The sequence below is a fragment of the Alosa pseudoharengus genome, unplaced genomic scaffold (assembly GCF_046254945.1).
Source record: "Alosa pseudoharengus isolate Yale_2024_CS ecotype anadromous, Long Island Sound unplaced genomic scaffold, YU_APseudo_1.1 YU_APseudo_1.1_scf_3, whole genome shotgun sequence".
NCBI lineage: Eukaryota > Metazoa > Chordata > Actinopteri > Clupeiformes > Clupeidae > Alosa > Alosa pseudoharengus.
Genome location: NW_027468718.1, coordinates 28468861 through 28494769, shown reverse-complemented (window position 1 = coordinate 28494769; position 25909 = coordinate 28468861). Strand labels below are relative to the sequence as shown.

The 25909-nt window shown below is 43.9% G+C and overlaps 3 protein-coding genes across 5 annotated transcripts; all 3 read right to left on the bottom strand.

Annotated features, from left to right (window-relative positions):
• Window positions 1-79: 79 nt before the first annotated feature.
• Window positions 80-11553, bottom strand: ino80da (INO80 complex subunit Da). Of its 2 annotated transcripts, none has more exons than XM_076263847.1 (10): window positions 11311-11553; window positions 9213-9459; window positions 8243-9081; window positions 7021-7126; window positions 6475-6699; window positions 6204-6316; window positions 5194-5327; window positions 4663-4934; window positions 4301-4461; window positions 80-4044 (listed from the first exon to the last, which is right to left on the bottom strand). In XM_076263847.1, exons 2-10 carry the CDS (start codon window positions 9428-9430, stop codon window positions 3020-3022), a joined length of 3093 nt encoding a protein of 1030 aa, XP_076119962.1. In that variant the 5' UTR covers window positions 9431-9459; window positions 11311-11553; the 3' UTR covers window positions 80-3019. The 2 variants fall into 2 exon arrangements, with proteins under 2 accessions (XP_076119962.1, XP_076119964.1); XM_076263849.1 differs by having other exon boundaries at window positions 4301-4458.
• A 615-nt stretch (window positions 11554-12168) lies between these two features.
• LOC143100563 (NADH-ubiquinone oxidoreductase 75 kDa subunit, mitochondrial-like) lies at window positions 12169-19546 on the bottom strand. Its single transcript, XM_076263850.1, has 19 exons — window positions 19238-19546; window positions 19068-19135; window positions 18668-18768; window positions 18419-18526; window positions 18216-18292; window positions 16847-16928; window positions 16373-16503; window positions 16033-16218; window positions 15780-15914; window positions 15192-15306; window positions 14888-15033; window positions 14647-14775; window positions 14345-14474; window positions 14060-14220; window positions 13474-13628; window positions 13043-13218; window positions 12818-12952; window positions 12609-12681; window positions 12169-12520 (listed from the first exon to the last, which is right to left on the bottom strand). Exons 2-19 carry the CDS (start codon window positions 19129-19131, stop codon window positions 12426-12428), a joined length of 2199 nt encoding a protein of 732 aa, XP_076119965.1. The 5' UTR covers window positions 19132-19135; window positions 19238-19546; the 3' UTR covers window positions 12169-12425.
• Window positions 19547-20371: 825 nt separating this feature from the next.
• Window positions 20372-23814, bottom strand: cmklr2 (chemerin chemokine-like receptor 2). Of its 2 annotated transcripts, none has more exons than XM_076263845.1 (3): window positions 23569-23814; window positions 22759-22792; window positions 20372-22586 (listed from the first exon to the last, which is right to left on the bottom strand). In XM_076263845.1, exon 3 carries the CDS (start codon window positions 22566-22568, stop codon window positions 21507-21509), a length of 1062 nt encoding a protein of 353 aa, XP_076119960.1. In that variant the 5' UTR covers window positions 22569-22586; window positions 22759-22792; window positions 23569-23814; the 3' UTR covers window positions 20372-21506. The 2 variants fall into 2 exon arrangements, with proteins under 2 accessions (XP_076119960.1, XP_076119961.1); XM_076263846.1 differs by having other exon boundaries at window positions 22759-22788.
• Between the last annotated feature and the right edge of the window lie 2095 nt (window positions 23815-25909).

Below are 25909 nucleotides of genomic sequence, written 5' to 3'. Positions count from 1 at the left end.
TAGACAGCGTTTGAGCCAGTTCTTAGATATTAATGTGTGTTTAAAAAACATCATAGCTAAACTAGTGGCATATTCCTCACAGCAAGATTTATTTGTACATCAAAAAGAAACATCAGATTTTATCACACTATATACAGATATTACATACAATGTTTGTACACATATTACATCATTTTGTACACAAGAAAAATATACATAAAAATGTAAACTTTTGTATACAAAAAATACCTTAGACAAATTAAACAAGGATCAATAACCAAAGGTGACTAGCTCCTATCATTTTTAAAAACAGGAATACAGTACATTCAATGAGTATAGGAATTTGTCAGCCATCTCTCAGATTTCAAGCAGTTATGAGTGCCTACAGAGCCCTGAAGACTTTCTTTTAAGAGGGTTGGTCAGTTTTCCCCCTCGATGTGCAATTAATCTACTTTTTTCATGCTTTTGTGAACACAGCAGTATCAGGTCTCTGGTGCAAAAGTCATATGGCATCCTGTGTGAACCCCAGGCCATGGGTATGGAGGAGACAGGCAGCCATGGGGAAACGAGACATGAACATAGCAGAGGTGCCACTATTCTGGATGTGGGCTCATGTCATGTTTTTGGACCTCCAATGTCAGAAGTCGTGTGAGGGAGTGCAGTGTGGCGCGACATGGGATTCATTTGGGCTGTGCTATGCGTTAATGGAGCGCATGAGAAACAGCGTCATGTGAGGCTCTGAACAGGCTCTTCTACAGCGGGAAAACCTTCATTTCTGCTTAGCTTGCCTGTCAGTAATGGTGTTTGAGTGTTTCCAGGCAAGTAGTATTGATAAAAGTATGGTGTATACTTCTGTCAGCTGAATTGTGTGAAGAACCAGTGCACTAGAGGTCGCTGCTTTAGTCACGTTTCAATTGTTCAACTCTTTGGGCACAAGCTACCTAGTTAAGTCACAATGAATAAAACTTGTAGTTTTGCACCCATGCAAGATTCAGTCTTTCAAAAGTGGCTGCTTGCCAGAGTTTAATGGCTATCAAAAGTACTGCCATACATCATAGTCATTGATTATATTAAATAAATGGGCGTACACAAACATCATCTGATAACAAACCACAAGTACTTTGATAGCCATTAAAAGTACACAAAACACAGGCTCCATTAAGTATCTTGCAAACGACAACAAAGATCCATTTTTTTGTTGTTTTTCTTTTAAAACCTCATATTCAGTCCACTGCCACTCCTGGCACCTCACCATTCCAACCCCACGGTCTGCTAACCTATGAATATATAATACTTAACTATATATGCCCATCGTTCAGTTTCTAAAGCTATACCAATGACTACAAACTTATTGTTATACAATTAGAAGCATTCCGGGACAATTGTTTAAGGGTTTCCTTGTTCTCCAGTGCAAAGCGCCAGGCAACTAAGAGCATGAAGGCAGTGAGGGGTCAGACAGGGCCCTCCACCCCACTGCTGCATCACTGATGTCCTGATGCAAGAAATTATGCTGTGTGACCCAATACAACAGCCCTTTCAGCACCTGCAACTGCTCCTTCCAAACTGCACCAGTTCCCCTTCCACCACGACACACTCCCCAGCTGTTCCTACTCTACCCTTCATACCAGCATGCATTATTTGTGAAAAGATACCTGTATACCTGATACCAACTAAGAAGCTGGATTCTGTGTGAAACTGGATACATTTAAAAATGTTGTAATCATTTTTGTGGTAGTCACACTTTTGTCTCTTTGCGACACCCATTTTTCTCTCTGGCTTGAATACTCGTGGACCTTAACAACCACATCTGACAAAGAACAGTTCAGCCTTAATTTCACATTTTATGAGAAAACATGTCTTTTCCCCATACCATGCTGGTCCACAACTGGAAAGCAATTCAGGGAGCACAAAGGGAAAGAATGCAGACTGTTAGGATATACATCACAATACTGTGAGGTGAGTACGCCAATGTGTTTTATTGCTTTGAGTAACCAGGTTTACCTCCATGTGTTTACTAGGCCACTGATGAGGCATCTATGATCCACATAAAACTCTGAGTTTCTGCATAAACCGGTTAAAGATTAAATATATATAATGTGTATATATATATATATATATATATATATACATATACACACACACACACACACACAGTAGCTTAAAAAAACAACCATTTAAAATAATTTTGGCAATTTTCTGCTGTCTGTCAAGCTGGTCAGGAAACATCCTTCATGATGGGATTATATCTGTTTCAATTGAAGCAGGCCCTGACATTCATACTGGCATGTTTCTGTAGGGGTCAGTAGAGCCACGAGATTGTGTTTGAGAGTGAGTGAGTGAATAAGTGTGAGTGAGTGAATAAGAGAGTGTGTGTGTGTGTGTGTGCGTGTGTGTGAGCACCTGTATAAAGGGCAGATTAAAGGAATACGCTGATCTTGTAAATGAGGAAGGATATGATTACAGCTCTGAGACAGGTCTCCACTGGAACAACTAAGACTAGACTGCTGATTGAGGTGTTGTTTCGTCATTGAATTCTGTAGCACTGTCTCTCTGTCACTACCTCTGGAATTGTGGGTCCTTTGAGGGGTGCGTCCTGCCTGTGGTCACGGACACCCGCCCGACCCGACTCCCCTGGAGGAGCTGGAGGAGAAGGACCCAAGGCTGCACATGCACCCCAACGAGTGGACTCTGCAGTGGGGCTGAGGCAGTTTTTTAGTCATGGCAAGGTTTGAATTAAAACATTTAACAAACAGGCCACCGTTGATCCACTCTTGCGGCATGTATCAAATAAAATAGCAGAAACAATGTTGCTTGATTTCTCTGACTTGAGTCTGAGATGAGTTGAGTTGCTGAGTGAACGGAGTCCACTGCTTAGCTGATGTGCAGTGACTAGACAAACATACCACACACACACACACACACACACACACACACACACACACACACACACACACACACACACACACACACACACACACACACACACACACACACCAATCCACATTCGCTCTTTCTGTCACTCTCGCTCTCCCACCACTTCTCAGTTACTGTGCGGGAAGGGGGGAGTCGCACTGTTGGCACTTGCAGCCGTGGCACTGGCGATGGTGAAGCCTGTAGGGGGTGCTGTGGAGCTGTGGCTGGGCTGCACATCCTTGGGGATGCCGCTGTGGGAGGCCAGCTGGTGGCCGAAGGCGGCGCTGAACTGCGGGAGCTGCTGCTTGGCCTGCGGCGAGCCCAGGAGGTCCCGCGTTGGGGAGGACGAGGGTGGGGACGAGGAGACGGCGGTGGAGGTGGAGGCCGGCGCGGGGGGCGAACCCAGCCCCGTCAGACCGCCCTGGGGGAGCGCCGACAGGGCCGCGGTGGGCTGCAGGGCCGCCTGGTGTGTGGTAGAGGGCGGCGTGGACAGCGAGGTGGACAGCAGGTGTCCCTCCGGCCCCATCAGGCTGCCGTACGGCGAGGGGTCGGCGAGCGAGAGAGGCAGGTGGTTCCAGGGCGGTCGCAGCGGGCCGGGCACCCCGCTGAGCGGCACCTCCAGGAGCAGCGGCGACTCGGCCTGGAAGTGGCCGGCGTGCGGAGAGGCCATGTGCTCGCTGTAGGGGGAGGGCACGTGCTCGCTGCTGCTGAAGGGCCCGGCGGAAGGTGGGGAGCAGGCCGGGTCAGGCTTGGCCAGCGCGTGGGGCGTGTGGGGAGCGGGCCGCGGGAACGTCCTCTGGGGCTCGCTGGGCGTCTGGGGGGCGGCGGTCAGGCTGGGAGTGGTCGGGGGGGTGGCGGACGTGGCGGGGGCGGGAGCCTGGCGCGACGCGGGCGTCGGTGGCGGCGAGGGCGAGGGCGGGAAATGAGCGTCGGCCGAGTGCAGCAGGTTCTCCTCCAGCTCGAGGCTGGTGAAGTTCTCGGCGGGCAGTCGCCCGTTGAGCAGGTCGCCCATGCTGCCCGAGGGGACGCCCGACGCCAGCTCGCCCATGGAGGAGAGGCACACCAGCGAGTCTGGGTAGGAGCCCATGGCCTGTAGCGCTCGCACCAGCTCCTCCGCCTCCTCGGTGGTGGGCAGCAACTCCCCATTCTTACCTACACACACACACACACACACACACACACACACACACACACACACACACACACACACACACACACACACACACACACACACACACACACACACACACACACACACACACACACACACACACACACACACACACACACACACACACACACACACACACACACACAAGCTCTGCTGTTCACCAAAATAACTGTACAATTATAATCATGAGATAAGTTTCAAACTCATATGAACTAACAAATATTGTCAAGTGCATACCTTCAAACAGGTCAAAGTCCTGCAGGTCATCAGGAAGCCTTGGCAACACGTCCGAGAAATCCTCCTGGTTCAGTTCAAGGTCGTTTGGAATGTCCGCTATGTCATTGGTGATGTCATCAGGAAGCTCATCCGTGCTCAGCTCTGGCGTTGAAAGACTCCTGCTGCCAAGGACAGACATGATCAACTTCCTCCAGTGACAACACTACAATAAGAGCACATCCTGAGGACAATTTATCGGCCGCAGTGGATACCGAGCAAGGCCACTGAGCAAGGCCACCGTGCAAGACACTACAATCCATTGATAAAGCCATGAACACACTGTCAAAAAGAGAGGAGTCCAGGAAAACGTGTGGGTGTCTGACCTGACACTGGCAGCGTTGGTGGACAGAGCCAGAGTTGAAGGCATGGCCAGGTTGCCCTGGGGCAGCGCGGGTGGGATGGGCTTCTGCGGCCGGTGCGGCCCTCTCCTCCGCTTCTTCTTGTGTTTCTTGGTGAGCGCCGGCGGTTTGGTCTTCTTGCGCGGCTTGCGCTGGTGCTGGTGCTGATGGAGGAGGTGCTGCTGCTGTTGATGGTGCAGATGCTGCTGCTGCTGCTGCTGCAGTCTCCTGTTGCCATCCCCACGCAGGAAGTTATCCTGCCACAAGACACACGCACAGATGGTCAAAAACCTGCTTGACCGCACAGTGTTTACAAAATCACAGGACCCGGCAAGTCCTGTTACATTACCTACAATGTACAAGACTGACTTGTTCACCGAGTGAATAAATAATCGACTCTAAGGCTGAGACAGATTGGCTTTTCACAACTAAAATGAACTACGAATAAGAACCCCTTATGGATTCCGGTCTCTTGAACGAGCTCCAGATGGCACCTTCTCCTCTAGGGAGACTCACCATTTTTTTGGCATGTTCCTCGCACAGCGGGGTCTGATGCGTGATGTCAAAGACGGGGATGGAGCACTGCTGTCCATCAGCAAACTTGGCCGTGCAGCTGGAGAAGAGCTGCTGGGAGCGGTTCAGCAGGATGTCTTCAGACACGCGCGTTAAAGGAAACACAGAGGGCACCAGGTGCTAAACACTTGGGTTCGCCGTGACTAGGTGTTGAAATTAATAAAATAATCAATGCATCCGCATCGATGCAGTGGCCGACCATAATCGATTGTAGGCTGTGTTCAGACTTTGTTAAATAAAAAAGATTGTTTATATCTTACTACTTGTATTTTTGGATGAAAACATAAGTAATATTGAAATTAAAATATTAAAAGTATAGTAAGTATATATACTCTTTTGATCCCGTGAGGGAAATTTGGTCTCTGCATTTATCCCAATCCGTGAATTAGTGAAGCACACAGTGAACACACAGTGAGGTGAAGCACACACTAATCCCGGTGCAGTGAGCTGCCCGCTACAACAGCGGCGCTCGGGGAGCAGTGAGGGGTTAAGTGCCTTGCTCAAGGGCACTTCAGCCATTCCTACTGGTCGGGGTTCGAACCGGCAACACTCCGGTTACAAGTCCGAAGCGCTAACCAGTAGGCCACGGCTGGCCTTAATGCATTCTGTCAAAGTCAAAGTCAAATATCCTATATGGCTTTAATAGAAAAATGTATTTGATGCATCATGATGCATTGAGATATCGAATCGAAGACATGATAATCGTAATCGAATCGGGAGATCAGGGAAGATTCACACCTCTAACCGTGACCGCATCTGGCGGAGCACTGCCACCAGATGGCCCATTCAGTGACTGACATGAGATACCAACATCCAGATTCTACACCCTCTACCACTTCCTTTCCTGGATCACAGGCCTCAGTATCCAGCTGAGATTCACATTGTGTTCAATATGCAAGAGTGTGTGTTATGACACAGCCGACTGGAGTGCAAGAGTTGTGGCTGAAGGATACGTTGGAAGCAGTGTTGGGTGAAGGGCAGGGCTCTGTTTCTGCAGGCCTGGCTCTTGGTGCTTCCCGTGCAGAGCCCAGTAGTCTCTGGGACACCCAGTCGCACCTGCTTTGCACTGAGGAGAAGCACAGCAGAATGTAACTCTACCCCAATAACAAACAGCACCCCAGACAAACAAAAACATGGGCCAGATAGGATAAGATATTGAGAGAAAAAGCAAGCTGGACACAGTCTGGACGGAGCAGCGGTCTGTGCCTTGGCCGGCCGCCTCACCTTGAGGAGGATCGCGAGATCTTGCAGAGCGCCTGGATGAGCTCCGCCGTGCAGTCGGGGTCCTTGGCAGCCGCGTGCAGCAGGGCTTTGCGGAAGGCATATCGGTGTCTCTTCTGGCGTGTGGCTGCCCTCTCCTGCCTGCACAGGTGTTTGTACTTGTCCTGCAGGAGGGCGCAAAGGCGGGCCAGCCGGACCCTCCTGGAGCTACTTGTGTCCTCCAGAGAGCTAGGGGGCAGCACAGGGTTAGTGATGAGCTCTCTTCATACCAGCTTTACCTCAACAGACATACAACAAAGACTGTACATTCCTAACCTATTCCCCTTGAACAGCTTCATACCGCTTTACACATGAAATGAAAAGAGTATTATTTTGCATTATTCAGCTCCTTTTAATAAACTACAGACCTTCTTCTGAACTTTGCCATGGAGCCTGAACTCTGTTTCACTGCATCCTTCATACATTTCAATTAGCAATGAGTGTTCTGTAACTTCCTCATCCTACTGCCAAGTAAACAGCATCCAGTTGCCTATCTCCACTGCAACTTACTGGTCTTGCATGGATCCTTCCTGTGATCTCCCAGAGAATTGGGAAGGTGAAAGTGTTTCAAAGTCTTCATAGTCCTCCTCCCCACTGTCTTCAGACCAGTCCAACCCTGTAAAACAGAGAGTAGATATATTCATTTATCTGCAATCAGACAAATCATTTCCACATGATCTCAATGGGTCATTGCAATGTACATGCATAGTACATGCCCCCCATAAAATTACTTATTTACAATATGCAGTGTTGTGATAATCATAATATGGTCGAATATTCAAACCTGCCTGAAAATCATACCCCCAAAAGAAATGTCTAAATTACATTCTGTTCATCTGAACTCCAAAGTTGCATGGCTAGTTATCAAGGTAGCTTTTCAATGAAATGAGTGCTAAATATTTAACAAATTGAAAACATAAAAATGGGCACTTTTTGTCAGTATTTGATTAAGTATGTTGACATTGTAACAATGAATTTGATCAAAATCATCCTAGTCTTGTGATGTAAATAATAGACGTCTGCCATCGCATTTTCTCATCAGCTTCCTTGTGCTGACAGATGAACCCATTGGCCAAATGCATCTGGTTAGGAGGAATGCAAGATATGTGTTGAATACTGGAGCGCATTGCTGTGGGCACTCAGTTGCTCTATACTGGTCGCTTCTGTGGCATACCACTGACCCAATGGAAAAGTGGTCAGTATTGCCCAGGCTCATATTTTACGATCCTCTCATTCAAGTCTAGACTCAAGTATACAATCTTACTTCAAATACAATGATCTAGTCTTTCCTTTACAGCTTACCAATAAGCATAACATGATGTACTACTACATAAAATCACTGATTGTGCATGATGCAAATCAACAATATCACCACCATCATTCTACACTACCCATCTACCCAGGCCCATCTGCCTCCAAAGTAATGGCATGGATCTACTACAATTTATATTTCTTTTTTCTGGCTCTCTTACAAGATAACAGACTATGAAGACCTTATTATCTGCTACTGCTCTTTCCCCCCGCCAACTACACTGTAATAAAGCACATCCCTACCAATAAATCCAGTATTAATGTGCTTCCAATGATGGAAGTGATGACAATAAGGTACTAAAAGTGGAAGTGACTCTACGTTTACACTTCTGTGGAAAATGTACTACAGTTAGGGTAGTTAGTGTCCCTGCCTCTGCTAAGTGTGAAATTGTATGGTGTTGAAAGCTGGAGGTCAGCGCACCTAGATGAGGGAAGAGATCCCCATGTTCCTCTTGCCTGTTGGAGCACAGCTGCACCAAGTGCTTGAGCCGCTGCAGGCAGGCCGGGGGTGGCGAGAAGGAAGCGGGCCGCATGGCCACCAGGTGGCGCTGCACAGAGTCCAGCGTGCCGGACAGCAAAGGCGTGGCAGTGAGCAGGCCTTTCCTGCTGAGGGAGGAGCCAGACGACTGCCCCGGTCTGGGCGCGGCGCCGCCAGGGGCCAGCCCAGGAGGCAGTGGGGGGCCAGTGTGAGGTGGTGCTGGCTTGCATAATAAACCCTGCTGCGAGCCCTGGCGGGAGTAAGGGGGCAGGCTGCCAGAGTGCTTGGGCAGCCGGAGGAGTCCGCTGTGCTGGAGGGGAAGCTGGGCGCACAGAGGGGAGGAAGGGTGAGGGCCGGGGCGCGCAGCCGAGGGGCTAAAGTGCTCAGAGCGAGGCTTGAGGAGGTCGGTGTCGCGTGGCAGCGGTGGTGGTGGCGGCGGTGGCGGAGGCAGTCTCTGGCTGAGCACCAGCCGGCTCTGCGGCTTCTTCCTGACTGAGGAGCCCTTGCGTGGCGTCCCTTCCTCCGGCCCCGTGTCCTCCTCGTAGAAGGCGAACGGGTCCAGGTGCTCCCCGTCGGGCAGGGGCAGCAGGCGCGAACACGGCAGCGAGGGCGGCGACTCGTCCAGCCCGTTGGAGGCCTTCAGCGCCAGCGAGGGCACGGTGATATTGAGGGCCACCGAGTCCAGGTGCGACCGCCCGCGCATCTCCTCCAGCGCATCGTGCTTCTTCTTGCGCTCCTTCTTGGGGATGAAGCCCAGCACCTGCAGGTGGCTGTTACAGTATCTGTGAAAGAAACAAAAAAACTTAGAAAGGTAACAAACAACATAATGCAGTGACCTCACCCTCTTCTACGCTAAAGTATACCAAATAACATTGACTTTGGTCTTGTTGGTTTGGAGGATGGGGCCTCTCACCTGCGGTCCTCAGATTTGGGGATGGGGTTGGTGCATCGCTGGCTGTTGTACTTAGCCACATATTCACATTGCTTGAAGGGAGCGGTCTTGTCCTCTAGAACATGCCGGATGCAGAAGGCATAGCCGTTGAGTCTGCGCTGCTTGCAGAGCTTGGGGCTGTACGAGCACAATGGCTTATTGTCCACCTCCGAGAAGTGTATGTGTTTGCCCTCATACATCACGTGACTCTTGTCCTTGAGAACATCAGCTGATGAAGGAGACCAGAGAAAAGGATTAACATCATGAGAAGAGAAGTCAGCCTGTCAGCATTTCCTACATTCCCCCCCCCCCCTAACAATGACAGATCACAAATGTAGACACGGCACCATTGAGCAGGAGTGTTGATTTGAGATCAAATGTTTGATCGCTATTTCAAATAGAATCAATCATGTTTTGCTGATCCATCATAGACTTCCCTGAAATGTGCATCAATCTGATTTTCTTGCTCGAACCAATCACTAAAGCAATGGGCATCTTTATCATAGTCCAGAAGAAGTGGATGAGGCTGGTGATAGTGAGAGGAGACATGTAGCAACAGTTCTTTGAAATCCACTTGCCCACTTGTTACACCCCAGTTTAATTTTCAACATACCTCTTACCCACTACCGGTCCCATACTAAGCGTATGAGACTCTAGATAAACCGAACAAGGAGGTGGGGCAAGAACCTATGGCAGGAACCCATTGCATTCATATTTTTACCCCAGAGCTACACATACACTAAGCCAACCGTCAATGTTACAGCCCTATCACCTGAAGAGGGGGCAACAAACGTTCTAATATCAAGTAAGCAGACAGAACTTTCACAATGGCTACTAGCTAGATCCCAGACGTTTGAGGGAAATCAAGAATGAATCATCGGAAAGTAACGTTTACGTTATAGATTGTTGACATGAGGACTAACAAATACTCAAACAGCTTTTATTGATGTCATCTTTTGCAACAAACCATCAAAATAACGACGTATAACAGGCTTAGGAACTTCGTTATCCTTGAAAAAGAACGTAAGCTTGCTGTCATATTTTCTTCCTAACGTTAACTTACTTCAAGTAAGCAAAGCAGGTAGCTGACATTTGAATGTTATAACAACCAACCCAACAACACAGTAAGTTCCTAACTGAAACTATTGTTCCTTTTCCTACATACAGACTTGGTTAGCCAAGTCATATTTTTTATAGGATAAATGCACTAGCCTTAAACCAAAACAATAGTAGCTCAGGCTAACGTAGGTAACGTAGCAGCTAGCCAACTGAAACCAGCGCTTACCCCTAGGAACTGGTTAGCGAGCAAGACGACTAGCACTAGCAAGCTTGCAATCGTGGGGAAAAACATACTGAGCTCCATTTATGTGACGGAACACCTGTCAGATAATGTAACAGTTGCACTGATCCAAACGTATCTCTCAAGCTCATAGCCAGCGATGACATAACCAATCAAAATTAGAAAATTAGATAGCTATAATCCTAGCTGGCTAGTTATAGTACTGTTAATCTATCATACTTGTTAGCCACATCAAAGCTAAAAACATTGCTAGCGATAAGAGGCTCTAGCCAGGAAACGGACACATTACTTTCATTTGCTCATTACATAGGGCACTTTGCATATCACTTGTGATAAAACTGCAAGGATAAACCTTAATTTTATAAAAGAGCATTTAAAGTAATCACAAACATCTTTGATTTGATGAGTGATACTAACAAAGGCTAAGTAACGTTAATGTTAGCGAGCTAGTTAAGAGGCGCAAGGGGCCTACCAAAACAGGCCTCCAAAACAAAACATTGCTCAATGTAGCTAGCTAGCCAGCGAAGTCGTCACCTTATCTAAATTATTAATACCGAAAACACAGAATAATGTGTCCGTGTTTTCCCATGTACGAAAATCGATGTGTGTAGGTATTGTACTTCTCTATGATGTATAACGTTAATAAATGTCAGCGCAAGGCTGAGGTCAGGGCCTACAAATACGTGTGACTGGGGCCTCGAGTAATAACTCCCTGTCCTCCTAGCTCAAAGCTGGGATACCGCAGAAATTAAGCCCATGGCTGCAAAAAGGGAAGCTTACCTTTCGTTGGTATAGGCTGAGTAGGGTATTCGCTTCGATTTGCCTGTAGAATTACCTAACACAGTCGGCTATAGCTACCAGATTGGGGTCGATATTCGGTATGTTTTGGTAATTGATCCGTTTCCTATCCGTGAATAATTTGAGATAAAATGACTACATTTAAACGATGTTTACCCACAGCACACTTTAGCCGTTAAAAGCTGCTGTGGTATTAGTTCAGTCCACGGTGGAGTCTCCTCACAGCACCACTATCGGCACTGCGGGGACATGACAACAGCCTACTGCTAAACAACAACTTTATCTACCATATTGGAAATTCAAGTCTATTACAGTGAGACCGACATGAGATGTGAATTCTTAATACCCTAGTAGTGAAACTAATCATACTCATGCATAGGGTTTGTTATTGTAGGGTGGGGTTGCTGAGCACCATTGTGTTCCCTGACAGAGGGGGTGAAGCTTTTGTACCACCAACCCTCATTACATAAATCTGGTCATTCCTCCGAGCAAAGTTGATTCTAGTTTCCCTACGGGTCATCAAACAGTAGGTAGCCTACGACATGGGATATATTATGCACACGACAGGGCTATTTTCAATTTGAACTGACAATCAGTGTGAAAATATATGACTACTGTAGTGACTTCATTCACTTAGGAAGAAAGATTAAAAAAAAAAAAATAGACACAAAATATAAGATACTTTCATTAATAGAGCATGCTTAGAATTATTTAAGCAAGTGTCTGTTTTTAATGGCCCTACAGGCTGGCGTTTTTGTGCTATGTGTTTTTGGGCTACAATCTAATGAAAATAATATTTGCTCTTACATTCACAAACAAAAGCTTGGAGATTCGTATAGTACCCTATAATTTATTATTACATTTAAAATAGACAAAACTATTTAATAGATATTGAGTTCACTTTTTACATTTTTGCACTGCAAAACAAATACATCTGACCATACATGATCAGTTTAGGAAATGCATCTGGAGTAATTTGCAGGTTGACTTGACTTGACTTGTTGGCTACAACATTTCTATTTAACTCTGTATTGTGCGTTGTTGAGCATAAGACATTTTGCTGTCCTGAGGGATTCAAATAAAATGCAGAGAACACATTAACATATAACATTGGGTTCGTCCACTGCTTCTGCTCCCTCTGCCACCGCCTTCACACATTTAGCCATTGTTTGAGAAGCTCTGCTGATGGAATCTGAGGATGACAAAGAGATGTCAAGGCACTGTCATTCACTGACAACAGAAAAACAACAGAAACCAGAGTAAACAAAACACAAACAAACCTGTCATGTAAAAATCCTTCACTGTGAGCAATGGAGGAACCAAGGGGTCTGAGAGCAGGGTTTGATTTATGGTCTGACAGACAGTGAAAGAGGGAAACAGAGGCATTACCATAAACCATAATGAGCAGTAAGACTTCCAAAACATTTGTATGTTTACAGCTGAATTTATTTGATAAAACATGGCATGTACAGATAATGGCAAATAGTACCTTTGAAAGTTCATTGGCTTGTTTGAAATAGTTTGCTTCTTGCACATCATCATATCGAACCAGGTTTGGTGACACTTCAGCTAGCCTGTTGCGCGCCTCATCTAATGTGTCATAGGGCAGGGTCACACCTGCCAGCTATTTGTGACAGGTAGGAAAATAAAAAGCATTGAAGTTAATCATGAAAATATAATTGACATTCTTCATTCATCAGGTTGAATGTCTCACCTCTGAGATGGCCCGAATAATTCTCCAGTCCTCCCTTGCCATGCCAGGAGCTGTCACCGCCACATGAGTCTGCTGTGCTCGACCTTCAGTGTTGACATAGGTGCCACACTTTTCAGTGTATGCCGCCCCAGGTAGTATAACATCTGCCATAATTGCTCCTACATCACCATGATGCCCTACAACACAAAGTTCTCTTACAATTCAACAATAGGCAAATGCGGCTTAGCATGAGCAATTTAACTTGCTCACTTCCATTATTGAAGAAATATTTGGATAATTATTTAAATGCAATTCAGTTAGTTTCTAAAGTAACTCTTGCTGTTCTTATCTGTTATTGCCTTGGACTGCTGTAAGAAGTTAGAATACAGTCTGACAAACAGACACATGCTGTAGCACTGAGTATGGATCTCAATTACTGTATCTATACTTACCCTGATAGATGATAAAACAGTCCTTTGGCAAGTCCTGTCTTGTTATACAGCCGGCATCAGCCCCAAGAAGAAATAAAACCTTTGGTGGATTCTGCCTGATAGCCTCTACTCCTGGTTTATACCCCAGATCCAATGCAGCCACTTGACTAGCCACTCTGTTCAGTCAAACAAAAGACAAACCTTGACACAATTTTGATCATTCTTGTATAATAATCCTTGTACCTATATAATAATAAAGCCAAAACAAATATTAACATTTGGGGGTTTCATTATGTTTTATTGTATAAAGATGAAACATGCTCTTGGTCAAGAAAAAATATGAGTATAAAATATTCACAAAAAATGAAAATATTAAAACTGAAAATGCTGTGCATATCAGTACTTCCTGAAAAAAAGTAAAACAGTACTATACTGTTTACTATACTATAAAACATTGTATGCTTTATATTCTGCATTGACACATGAAACCATAGACACACAGTTTTAGCTGTAATATGGACTTAGCCAAAGACACAAGGTAATATCACAGTATTGCCCTGGAATACTGTATTGTTTAGTATTTGTTTAAATGGTTCAAAATGCTTACCTGTGAAGTACATTCAACACTTTCCAGTTCTCCTCAACACCACTGCTAACACGGGCATTCTGAGCAATAGTGGACACAGCTGCGTGTAGAGCCGCACCATCTTCTCTCTGCAGAGCAGCACTGCCAACCACCACGACTGGGCGCTTTGCTTGGGCTAGAACCTGGAAGGGAAGTGAGAATGAACCAAATAGAGTGTAAGAAAAAACAAGGAACACTAGTGTAGTTCTGGGGCAGTAGTATAACCATAAAACATTTCACATTAAGGAGGAAATAATTCATATATACCTTACTGAAGGGGTGTTTCCCAGAGGCTATATCTTGCAGCACCTTAGTGGATTCTCCAAGATGGTTGTATGTGTAGCTCAGGTCCACTTCTCGCCCCACTAGTGCAACCTGAAGTTCATTGTGAAGCCAACTGTAGGGTTGATATTATGGGTTTATAAAATATCACAACCACCACAACACATTTAGATATTCTTAGTCATTTAGGTAGTTCAGTCAGACAGGGGAAATCATGACATTGTATCAGTGGATATTCTGAAATCAAGACATTTGTAATTCACCAACTATAATCTATTTTATTTCACCTCTTTCTGATGCGAGCGTTGAAGAGTGGCGCTTCATATCGTGGGTTGGTGCCAACCAAAAGCATCAGATCAGCTTCTTCAATCCCACTGATGCTGGTGTTCAACAAGTAGTTTGAACGCAGATCTGTTCTGTAGGATGGAAATGACAGAATAGGAATGTTTAAAAACTCAAACTCCTTCTCAGTCCTGATATAATCCTACCCTGTCCCTTTAAATTGTCTCGCTTCGTGGCTCATCTCACCCCGCCCCAGCCATGGGGAAGATTTCCTCAGTGCACAGATTCTCACTGTTGAGACGATTGAGGAGGTCCTTTAGAGTGATCAGGGCCTCGGCATCCACCATCCCACCAGCCACACCAGCAACTGTATTGCCTTTACATCCTTGTAGCTACAGTATTCAAAAACGGTTAAAATTATGCTTGAATCTTAATTTCAAAAGCTTCACATAGAGCTCAAATAAATCTCTCATTAAAAAGTTACATTTGTTATTCTATGCTTTTAGGTGAAATTATCATAAAAAGTAAAGGCAAACATGCGAGTACTTACAATTCCTGCCACTTGGGTCAAAGCATCCTCCCATGATGTGGTCACAAGCTGTCCAGACGCATCCTTCACCATGGGCTGTGTAAGTCTCTGCCTTTTTAGCCCATCGTATGCAAACCTTGAATAAGATTTTTTTAAATTCTATAACTTTTGGCCAAAAGCACAAAGGAATCAGTTCTCCACCATTGGTGCAGTAACATAACCTGGCCCTAGCCAGATGAATGTCGTTCCGCTTAGCTCCGCCTAGCTTCACTCACATCCATCTGGAACCTCTTCCATTGAGAGTGATTTCTCCAACCAACTTTATGGTTTAACCAATCAGGACGCAGGTCGGGAGTTTCATAGATGTGACATAGCGTAGAAGCGACTGTGAGACTGTTATCAGCGTCACGGGTTGGCTTCGATGAGAGTGGTTGAAGTAGCACGTCAATAGATGACGGACAAGTGGCTTATTCAATCATATGCAAGCATTTTTTGATTAGGTCCAGCCTTCTGAAGCAAGACTTCAATGGATCGGTTCCAGATGGATGAGTGGAGCTAGGCGGAGCGAAATTCATCTGGCTAGGGCCAGGTTAGCAGTAACAGACTTGCCTGGTCTTATCAGAGATCCACTCCTCATTGATGTCCTCATGAATTCGAGGTAGGACTCTCATGATCTCTCCTCCCCTTGTGCTCAGAACAATGTTGCTGCCAACCGCGTCTAATACATCAATGGATTCCGTTTTCCTGTGGATAGAGGAAATACAGCCTTAATTGGGCCCAATGCACATCTCCTTTAAATAGCATTAAAACTATTTACCATATGTCAGCTTGTGAAATAATAACATAAAGCATTCACAGATACCTTGTTTCCCAGGGGCGAGATGTGAAGGCATATGGTTTGGAGGTCAGTGCTCCTACTGGGCAAATGTCAATGACGTTGCCAGAGAGCTCAGACATGAACATTTTCTCCACATAAGTTCCAATCTCCATTGCATTGCCTCTTCCTGTAGTGCCCAGGTCTTCTACACCTGCTATTTCACTAGCAAACCTGAAAGGCAACGGTTAAGTTTGATCTGCTACAGTCCACTCCTCAATCTCCAGAAACCTCTACTAGGTCATTTACATTGAACATACAAATATAATGAAAGTCATAATGTATGTGCAGTCTCAGGTATCTGAATAAAATCAGTGCTTTTTAGTACCTCACACATCTGGTGCATTGAATACAACGTGTCATGATGGTCTTGATAAGTGGACCGATGTTCTTATCCTCGACAGCTCGCTTTCCCTCTGTGAAGCGGGTTCTGTCACTACCAAACATCATGGATTGATCCTGCAGTGACAGCAAAAATATGAAACATGTTGCATGGCATCATGATAATTTAATTCAGACCAATATGTCCCTCTCATCTCCTCAAGCCCTGGCACCCACTTTACACCTCTGGCTTACCCTAGTTATCATAAAAACAAACAATGTGCTCAAAGTAAATCTTGCCAATCTGTTCAAGATGGAGTCTGCTAATCACAACCATAAAGATTGTGCTCAGGGGACATGTGGATGGTTAAATAAGAGGTGCATTTGTTTAGCTGTTAAGTTCATCACCGTAACAGAGCCCGGCAGAGGTGAGGCTTAGAGAATACCATAGGGTAATTAAGGGTGCAATGCCTCTGTTTACCTGCAGATCACACTCTCCACCTTGATCACATATGGGGCAGTCCAGAGGGTGGTTGGCTAGCAGAAATTCCATCACACCCTCTCTGTTGACCAAAATAATCAGTTAAATCCATGGTAGCTGATATGTTGTGCAGGAAATTCACATCATTCATTATATCATCAATAGAGGGTTAACAGTGTAGTGTATAGTTTTCTTGTCAAATATGTACTATTACTACATTATAATGGCAGTTATAAAGGTGTTACTCTCTAAACAAGTTATGACCACAATACACTGAATTAAATACATACATTAAAATACACAACCAGAATACAAAGAATGTAAAGTACTTTATAGAAATATGCAAAAGCTCCTGAGGAATCAGACTTAATTCTGACAACAAAAAACATATAACACTTTTGAGGAAATGCCATGACTGTAATGAGTGTTGATTTGAAATCTGGGTGGGTGGGTGTTGATCTGAAATGTGCATGCATAGTTAAAGGGGTGGTTCAGGATTTTGGACATAAGACCTCATTTCCATGTAAGCAAGTGTGATATTTATCAGTGGAGACCGTTTTCAACACGTTTCATCCAGTCCTTCTAATTGCAGAGTTCGCAGGTGCTAGGCTAGCGCAAGTCAACGGTATGTGCTAGCCTGCCACTAAAGACAGTCTTACCCACTCCAAAGTACACCTGAGGCAAATTCCAGACGATAGATGTAAATGTCTGTGTTAATAGAATAGTGTAAGAAATACAACTACCCTTGCATCGCGTTGCAATAGTTATACTTTGGTCCCTTTGGTTGTTAGTAGTCATTTTGCAACTCAGCGGCGGACTGCTATTACCAAGGCTACTACTAGGTATCCCCATTCGAGTGCGCTTTACTGTTTACTTTTCGGCGCAGTGCTACTAACCGGAGCAAGTATAATTCCGCCGCTGCTAAGAAACTAGTCCCTCAAAATGTAATGCGATAGTTGAAATGCAAGGATAGAATAACGTTAGAAATAACACTATCAATACAGACATTTACATCGATAGTATGGCGTTATAATTTATTTGCCTCGGGTGTACTTTGGAGTGGGTAAGACTGTTTTTAGTGGCAGGCTAGCACATACCGTTGACTTGCGCTAGCCTAGCACCTGCGAACTCTGCAATTAGAAGGACTGGATGAAACGTGTTGAAAACGGTCTCCACTGATAAATATCACACTTGCTTACTTGGAAATGAGGTCCTATGTCCAAAATCCTGAACCACCCCTTTAATGGTGTTATCAAACTGTGTTCTGTGGTTTTCAGTATTATGAGGGTTTATTTTTTAACAACATGTGACCATTGGGTCTCACTGACTTAGTTGGAACACTTGAATTCATAGAGAACTACAGTCCTACCTAGCTTTCCTTGTTTTCTCTGAGTCGGTCAGAACATTCCAACCCTTCATGACAGGCATGGCGCATGCAGCTACTGGCTGTAACACAGTGAGTTGCACTTAAGCGTTAATCTACTAAATGAGTAAGCGACAGAACAAAGACAAATATGTTTGTGGTGAGTGAAAAAGAACTGTAATGTACATAATAGACGTAGTAATACATACTTTAGGGGAATTCTCAATTTCCACCAGGCACATTCGACAGTTCCCAGCAACAGACAGACGCTCATGATAGCAGAAACGAGGTATCTGCATCCCAACTTTTTCACAAGCCTGATAAACATCAAAGTTTGACAAGCTCACGTAAACTTAAAAAAAAAAAATATGACTGACCCTTAAATAGTAAGGCTCTGTGGTTGCACTATGCAGAATCAAAGTAGGCTATACAATGAACCCGAACCGTGCCTCCGTTACCTGCAATACTGTTGTTCCTGGTTCAACCATAACAGGTTTTCCATCAATAAAAACCTCGATGAGGTTACTGGCAGTGGCAGTGGCTGTAGCAGCTGTGCGAACTGAAAAGGCCAAATTAACCTTTAATAACACATGTAATGTAATTTCCATTACCCTACCATCCGTCATTTCTAAACATTAGGCAGATTTAGCTTCTTCATTTTGGGCATACCCTGTCACTTATTCCCATTTAGGACATGACAACTAATCCTGCAGCTAATCCTACAGTGAGGACACATGGGCACAAGAACACATTTAGTTTTACAAAATCTACAGAGGTCAATAAACCACAGCAATATCCTAATTCAGCGTTAACCCCCCTCGTACTGCCAAACAAAATAATTGTATCTGTCCTACTTACCATTGTTGGCACTGGCCTGTGCCACACCAGACAGCGCGCGCTTCACGATGGGCAGACGTAGCATGACGCTGGAAAAATATCAGCACAGTCAATGAAAACATCGTCGCTATAACTACGTATAAAGTTTATTTGTCGATATCAATTGACTGTTCGTGCTCCGGTAGGCCTACCTCGTAGTCGTATCTTAAATCAAAACAGAGTTGTTATTTCTGCTCCGAAGACTGCGTAGGAATGCCCACTTGTATTTCCACAATATATTGGCGTGCACTCGGTGTCGCAGTTTGGTGAAACAGCACTTGGCACCGGCGATTCGTTTCCAGTCTTAGCGGTGAATTAAGAGGATTATCTGTGCTACACTGTGCTACCCAAAAGACGTTAAACGCCCCATTGCATAAGAATGAAATACACTTCAATTGTTATTTTTGACTACAACCCTCTGATTTAAAGATGGACCGATATCCAGGACTCAGCGGATGTATGACGTAGGCTATCAGCTGAAGTGATGAACACAAGGAAAGTTCCTGATAACGTTAGAACTGGACAGTGGGACGAGAGCATTGACGGGAATGGCCTTAAGATTAATTAAGTTGAAGGGGACATTAAAGCATATCGTTATGATAACTCATCTATTTGTGTTCAGACTAATAAACCTTACATTTATGCGCTATAACATAACTGTTCCAGAATTATACATTATGGGGACCATTTTGAATCAGTTCAGTTGATGGGACAGAGAATAAATGCTACACAGTAGTATATAAAATATAGGACGTATACAATATTGTATAAGTATAAAAGTATGAAATATAAGACATATACATGTAAATATAAATGTTCACATTTGACAGGTGTTTAATTAGCCAACAATTTGGCTTTTAATCCATTTCCAGTCTAACTTCACATCAATTGGAATGAAACTACACCATACAAATATTGGTTGATTTTTGCTCATCTTGTTAAATCCTAAACCTAAATCAATCTCTTATTATGAAGCCAAGAAACCCCTAGGAATAATTTACCCGCTCAACAAATATGTTGCAAAGATGCATTAAGTGTTGGCTGCATAAGATAGTATTCATGGCCTTGCATGTGAAACATCTGATTCTAACTTCTCGTTCCAGCATCTGTTTATCGGCTGTTGAAAAATAACAGGAAATAACTGCCCCTTCATTCAACATAACACTACATTGTTTTCAGAACACATCCGTATGGAGTTAGTGCTTAGGAGAAAAGACAAAACTTCAAGCGATTTGTCTTTTGTTTGGTAGATTAGGCTAAACACAGAGGTATTTAAACACAAGTGATGTGTTACATAGACTTTATTTTTATGTTACCTTTTTAAGAAATTAGAGAAAGACATCATGGACAGGAATTTATTAGCATGAGTGTAGGCCTTCAAAAGAAATAGATTGACATTCTTCAAGTGACCATTTTCATTCAAATAAAACTTTTGATTAAACCATCCTGAGAATTTTGCATTCACATAATCTTAAAGACTGCAGTCAAATAACTGTTGTGAGATAAAGAAACAATTAGCTAATATTGCAGCTCACTGGAGTCATCAACCAGTCATTTAAGTTGGGAGGACTGGAACTAGGTGCAAGCAACTGCTGAAATGTTTCAGGCCGGTTAGGCTACTTCTGCAAGCCAACCAGAAGATGGTGGAGTAGAGTATAAAAACGCCTATGGATAAGTTGTAGTAACTCAAATGCATGATTTCATCCAAATCACAGATTATATTACCGGGACATGGACAAACAGTCAATGACGTAATTTGTCTGCCATTTGGAAAAGTTGCAGTTATTTACAAGCATCTGGTCCAGTAGTGATAAGGCTTACTGTATAAATTGTGAGAACATACATTCAGTTGATTTAAATCAACATAAGAGTAAAATATACTGTATATTAGGATATATTAGGTAATAATTACACTTAAAAATGGGGTAAACACTACAAAACACTGGGTAAAACATTACAATTTTGTAGTATCGTTGAATGGGACAAAATCAATCCAGAATCAAAACAACAACTCACTTTAACAGTGATATTTCACTGTAACATTGTATACGGTATGTGCACACTCTAACTGTTTAGTCAGATAAAGTGTTGTTGATGTTTGACTATTTTGTCAATTTAGGGGTGATAAGTATTCACTCAAATCAATTCCTGTGTCTTTCCTGTGTCCAAGATGTAGCTTAGGCAAGGCTGGTTTCTTCCTTACTCTGGTTTTCCACCCCGGGCATTTTGTTGTCATCAGAACTTGGCACTCTGTGCAGTGTAAATACAGGTACGCACACTATCCCACAGAAAGTAAACATGAGTAAAACCCATAAAAACAAGCTCATGTCTATGTGGAACAGGAAAGTCTCCCAAACATGTAACGGCTGCAACCGTCTGCTGTAAATCTCCACACTGAGTCTTTGTGGAAAGGCCTTCAAATCATACAACAGACTCGGGTAGGCAGTGGCTAATGGCTGGCAGGGAAGCCGATTTCGTGGCTGAGATTGACTGGCTAAACTCTCGCAGTGAGGTCTTAGTGATGTCAAGACAGGAGCGTTTCAACAAGCTTCTGACCTTCTTACTGACAAGCACATACAACAGAGGGTTGACACAGCTGTTAAAGAACGCTAGGCTGGTGGCCAACGGGAAGCCGGTCTTCAGCACTGAGTGCAGCAGCAGGGACGAGTGCATGGACAGCTCCATGAGACTGAATGTGTGGAAGGGCATCCAACACAAGAAGAAGGCCAGGATGACCACGGACACGGTCTTGGAGAAACGAGAGACGTGGACAGCAGTGGACTGGCGGACTTTGATGGTGAGCAGGATGCCACTGACACAGATGGCGCTGAAAGGAAGTACAAAGCCCAGCGTGGTGCGCAAGACCACCAGCGTGATGTGTCTCATAGCCGCCATGTGCCTGTCGTGCTCGTGAAAGTTGTTGAAGCACACCACTCGACCGTGATACTCCATAGTGTCGCGGAATATGAGCGCTGGACAGCTGAGGGTGGCCGACGCCAGCCACACCCCCAGACAGAGCCACCTGGCTCGGCTCACCTTGCGGTGGGTCCGGGACCAGTTCAGGTGTACCAACGAGATGTAGCGGTCGGTGCTGAGGATCATCAGAAAGAACACACTGGCGTACATGTTGATCATCGACACAAAGGAGTTCAGCTTGCACATGACCAGTCCAAAGTGCCAGTGGAAATCTCGGAGCACGTAGTCAATGGAGAAAGGCAAGAAGAGCACAAAGACAAAGTCGGCCACAGCCAGGTTCAGGAGCCATAGGCTATTCACAGTCCGCTTGGTTTTGCACCCTGTGACCCATATCACAATTCCATTCCCAGAGAGACCCAGGACAAAGGAAATACTATAAATAACCACTGAAATTATATGCAGAGTTTCTCTCTGTGTATAACCTCCTTTGGGGTCATCAAAGTCGCCATACTCTAAATAGTCATATGTGTAGTTTTCATAGTCCTTTTCATAGTCTTGGTCCATCATTCCACAATGACTGTCACTCTGTAAAACATATACAATATATAAGAAACATGAGATAATACACAAAACGGTATAGCTGTCAATATAATAGGATATTGAAAGTGCATATTGCAGTGACTTTGTTGAAATTAATCACATTGCTGTGGGCATACAAAGGTTTTATGAAGAAAGAAAGATAAACAATTTATTTTACCTGTATTACTTGGTGGCTCTACCTTGACTTCTTCCTGTCGAAAAACAGCAAGTCAATATAATTTCATTTTGGTGTGAACCTTGTCATAGCCTACTGTATAACCCGGGGCTTGTTAGACCTACTTTTCCCTATTTAAATTTAGAGGAATTCTGAGAATGACTGCTTGATCAGGATGTTTTCTCCAGTTTGCATAGGGCACACAGTCACTGAACTGTCTATATCCTGTGTTGCATTTCTTCTGGGGGCTCCCTTTTACCCTAAACAGATGTTATAACATCTTACGTCACTCAAAGCCGCTTGACCCTGCTCAAAATCACTAACTTTTGCCAGCATAAAAATACATTTTCCAACTTTTTCAAAAGTGTCGAAAGACAACGCTGAATTATCTGATCTGTATAATAATAATAAGACAACATAGGCCATCATTCTCCAAAACGTTAGATCTAGCTACATGTGAACAGAGGTCAAATAGGCTACTGGACTAAACCGCTATCCAGCATTATCTCCAGCCTATGCTTACGGATGTTCGCCCTCGCATGGCAATCTCTGGAATAAATGGACCATTCTTTACATCTGGTTTGTGCTTCTAAGTCGATGGCCTAAATCAACCGCAAAACGTGTTTATTTTTCAGCTAATAGCTAGGGTTTTGGTGTAGACTACAAAGAGGACAATCCAACAAATCGTTAAAGTAGACTAGCCTATTTATTATTCTAGTAGCCTACTACCACACCATCATGAGTATGAACGAGCAGCTGTGATTTTGCCTAAATCTTACGGAGGAACTTATTCTGTTCAGGATTCCAGCCTACCTTTCAGTCTTTATCATTGGTCTGTATCGGCATTTGCAAGAAAATTGAACGTCTTGCAAGCAGAATTTCCGAAGAGGAACACGTAGACTGTTGGTGGATAGTCGTCTTTAAAATCTCAGTTTCGATGTGAACTTATTCCAAATTAATGTTGCCCACTAAATAGATGTCGATCACGTTCTGTGTTGACGCCTGAGGTTGATGTTTGCTCTCCCCTGTTCCTTCTCGGTTGTGGCGATTTTATACTGTGTCCGATAGACTGGAGGTCTAGGGCGTGTTCAACAAGTTTTGCAGCGACGACAATGCAGTCGATGTAGACTACGCGGTAACAAGAGTGGTGACTGACAACAGGCTGTCTTTAATAAAGACGAATTAATTGGCTTCGAAATTAGACTAGCAAGAGAACAAATTAATTCCAAAAACATCTATTTTGTAACTGCTCATATGCACTCTGGTTATTCGAAATTTATCAGACCGTTCCAAAACACACTGAAGGATCGTCCTGGATTCTGCAGGTACCCATAACAACTTCATCAATCGACAATGACGTGAAATGAAAAACACCTCAAACTTTTTGAAACCATTTAGTCACTAGCCTATATTTAGTCAGTTATTAAACACAAAATCGGAGGCTGAACATTTTTGCAGATTTTTAAAAGTATTGAGTAGCCTAGCCTAAATGAAAATACAGGCCTCATAGCCCTAACAACTTGCCATCATTATCTCAATGGCTAAATTCACAATTCAAAGCTGTTGTTAACTTATGTGCAGATATAATATGACCCACTTTTATAGGCCTTGAAAAGATAGTCATCCCATTGAAAAATTGGCTAATGAATAACATGAGTTAGGAACTTCACAATGTGGCAAAGCCTCCTTTAGACCCAGAGTATGCCTAAAAACTGTAGACATTTAATATTACTGTCAAGCAAACAGGAAATGGCTTCAATTTGCTATACTGGCATGGACATTAAAACAAGCTGTTGTTAATTTTTCCATCCACTGCAAATAAATCCAGGAAATGTGAAAAACATGTATTCCCTCAATTATTTTTTCCGTCAGATCAACAGGAACGTCCTGTACTTCAGACAGCTGAGACATACCGTGCTCTGCAGCAGATAAGCTGGCATTTACCAGCACGACGGCTGGAAGAATGAGGAATCGGTCCCTGGCACTGCCTATCTGATGGAGTGAATCTGCTCTGCTCTTGGTTGGTTTGTCAGGAGCCAGTGGCCACGATCAAAGCCAGCTGAGTCTTACCACCAAGCTGTTGTGTCATGGGTCTTGTCACTCCATTTCCTAAAACAATAGCCTGTTGCCAATTATGTATTTCGCAACAGTGGTTTGTAATATCTTCCAGTGTGATGATGAGCTAAGACAAGTGAATTCCTCGGGCCTTAATATGCAGGCCTTCTCCCCTGTGTGCGCCTTTTTAACAGAGCAGAATGTACCCTGCAAATGTGTTTGGGAAAACTTTTTGAAGGATGTTAAAATGTTTATTAAGAAACAGATCGGTCTGGGTAAGCCTATGTGTTTACAAAGCACCTACCCCCAGGCTCTTAATGAAAGATGCTGAGATTTGACCAACACATTTGGAATTCTCTTTTAGCGCCAGTACTGGTGTCCATTCCAGAGAGCTTAGCACCTCCAGATTTCACTCCACACTCACTCTTTGGAGACCCTAGTCATCATTTTGTATTCATATCTTGATGCCCATTGTTTTCATTGCACTGAAGGAGGCACAGGAATAAAAACTGTTCCCTCCAGTAAGTGCAAGTAAGTAAGAGCATGAATTTCACTCTGCAAATGTATTTCAGTGATAGGGAGTAGGATAGAGCAAAAGTCCAAGAGGAAAAAGGAGACACTCTGTGAATTTGATGACTTACTGTTTCCTCCAAGCTGCAAATAAATTTGGGGTATAAAATTCCCCAAAGTGACTGGGGAATTTTATACAGCATGTGGTTTTATGGACAAACTACTTTGTTTCAGTGAACATTTTTTTTTTATTTTGGTAAGTTCCCCATACTTTGGCCTACACAACTCACAAAACATCACAACACTCAACCCATTGATATTACGGTCAAAATTTTGTTTGAAAAGGCTATTTGTCATAGATAGATAGATACTTTATTGATCCCCAGGGGAAATTCAAGAATGTTAAGGATGTTGACTCATTAAAATGGCCATGCCTCTGCCTTGGGTAATAAATCTCCAAAAAAAAAAACAGACTGCAAGAACATTTGAACAGAAATCAAATAAAGTCTGTAAATTAATGTATTTAGGATGCCACAACAACTTCCCCCTAAATAGCACTGAAATGGACACCAGAAACAGACAGACCCAA

What these genes read in the sequence shown, in the direction of transcription:
- ino80da (XM_076263847.1), bottom strand. Translation starts at nt 9,430, where the DNA reads ATGTATGAGGGCAAACACATACACTTCTCGGAGGTGGACAATAAGCCA. An exon ending in CCCAAATCTGAGGACCGCAG is followed by an intron (nt 9,082 to 9,212) that starts GTGAGAGGCCCC and finishes TTTCTTTCACAG; the next exon opens with ATACTGTAACAGCCACCTGC. An exon ending in ATCTCGCGATCCTCCTCAAG is followed by an intron (nt 6,317 to 6,474) that starts GTGAGGCGGCCG and finishes GCTTCTCCTCAG; the next exon opens with TGCAAAGCAGGTGCGACTGG.
- LOC143100563 (XM_076263850.1), bottom strand. Translation starts at nt 19,131, where the DNA reads ATGCTACGTCTGCCCATCGTGAAGCGCGCGCTGTCTGGTGTGGCACAG. An exon ending in TTCCCCATGGCTGGGGCGGG is followed by an intron (nt 14,776 to 14,887) that starts GTGAGATGAGCC and finishes TCCATCCTACAG; the next exon opens with AACAGATCTGCGTTCAAACT. An exon ending in GTGTTGAATGTACTTCACAG is followed by an intron (nt 13,629 to 14,059) that starts GTAAGCATTTTG and finishes TTGACTGAACAG; the next exon opens with AGTGGCTAGTCAAGTGGCTG.
- cmklr2 (XM_076263845.1), bottom strand. Translation starts at nt 22,568, where the DNA reads ATGATGGACCAAGACTATGAAAAGGACTATGAAAACTACACATATGAC.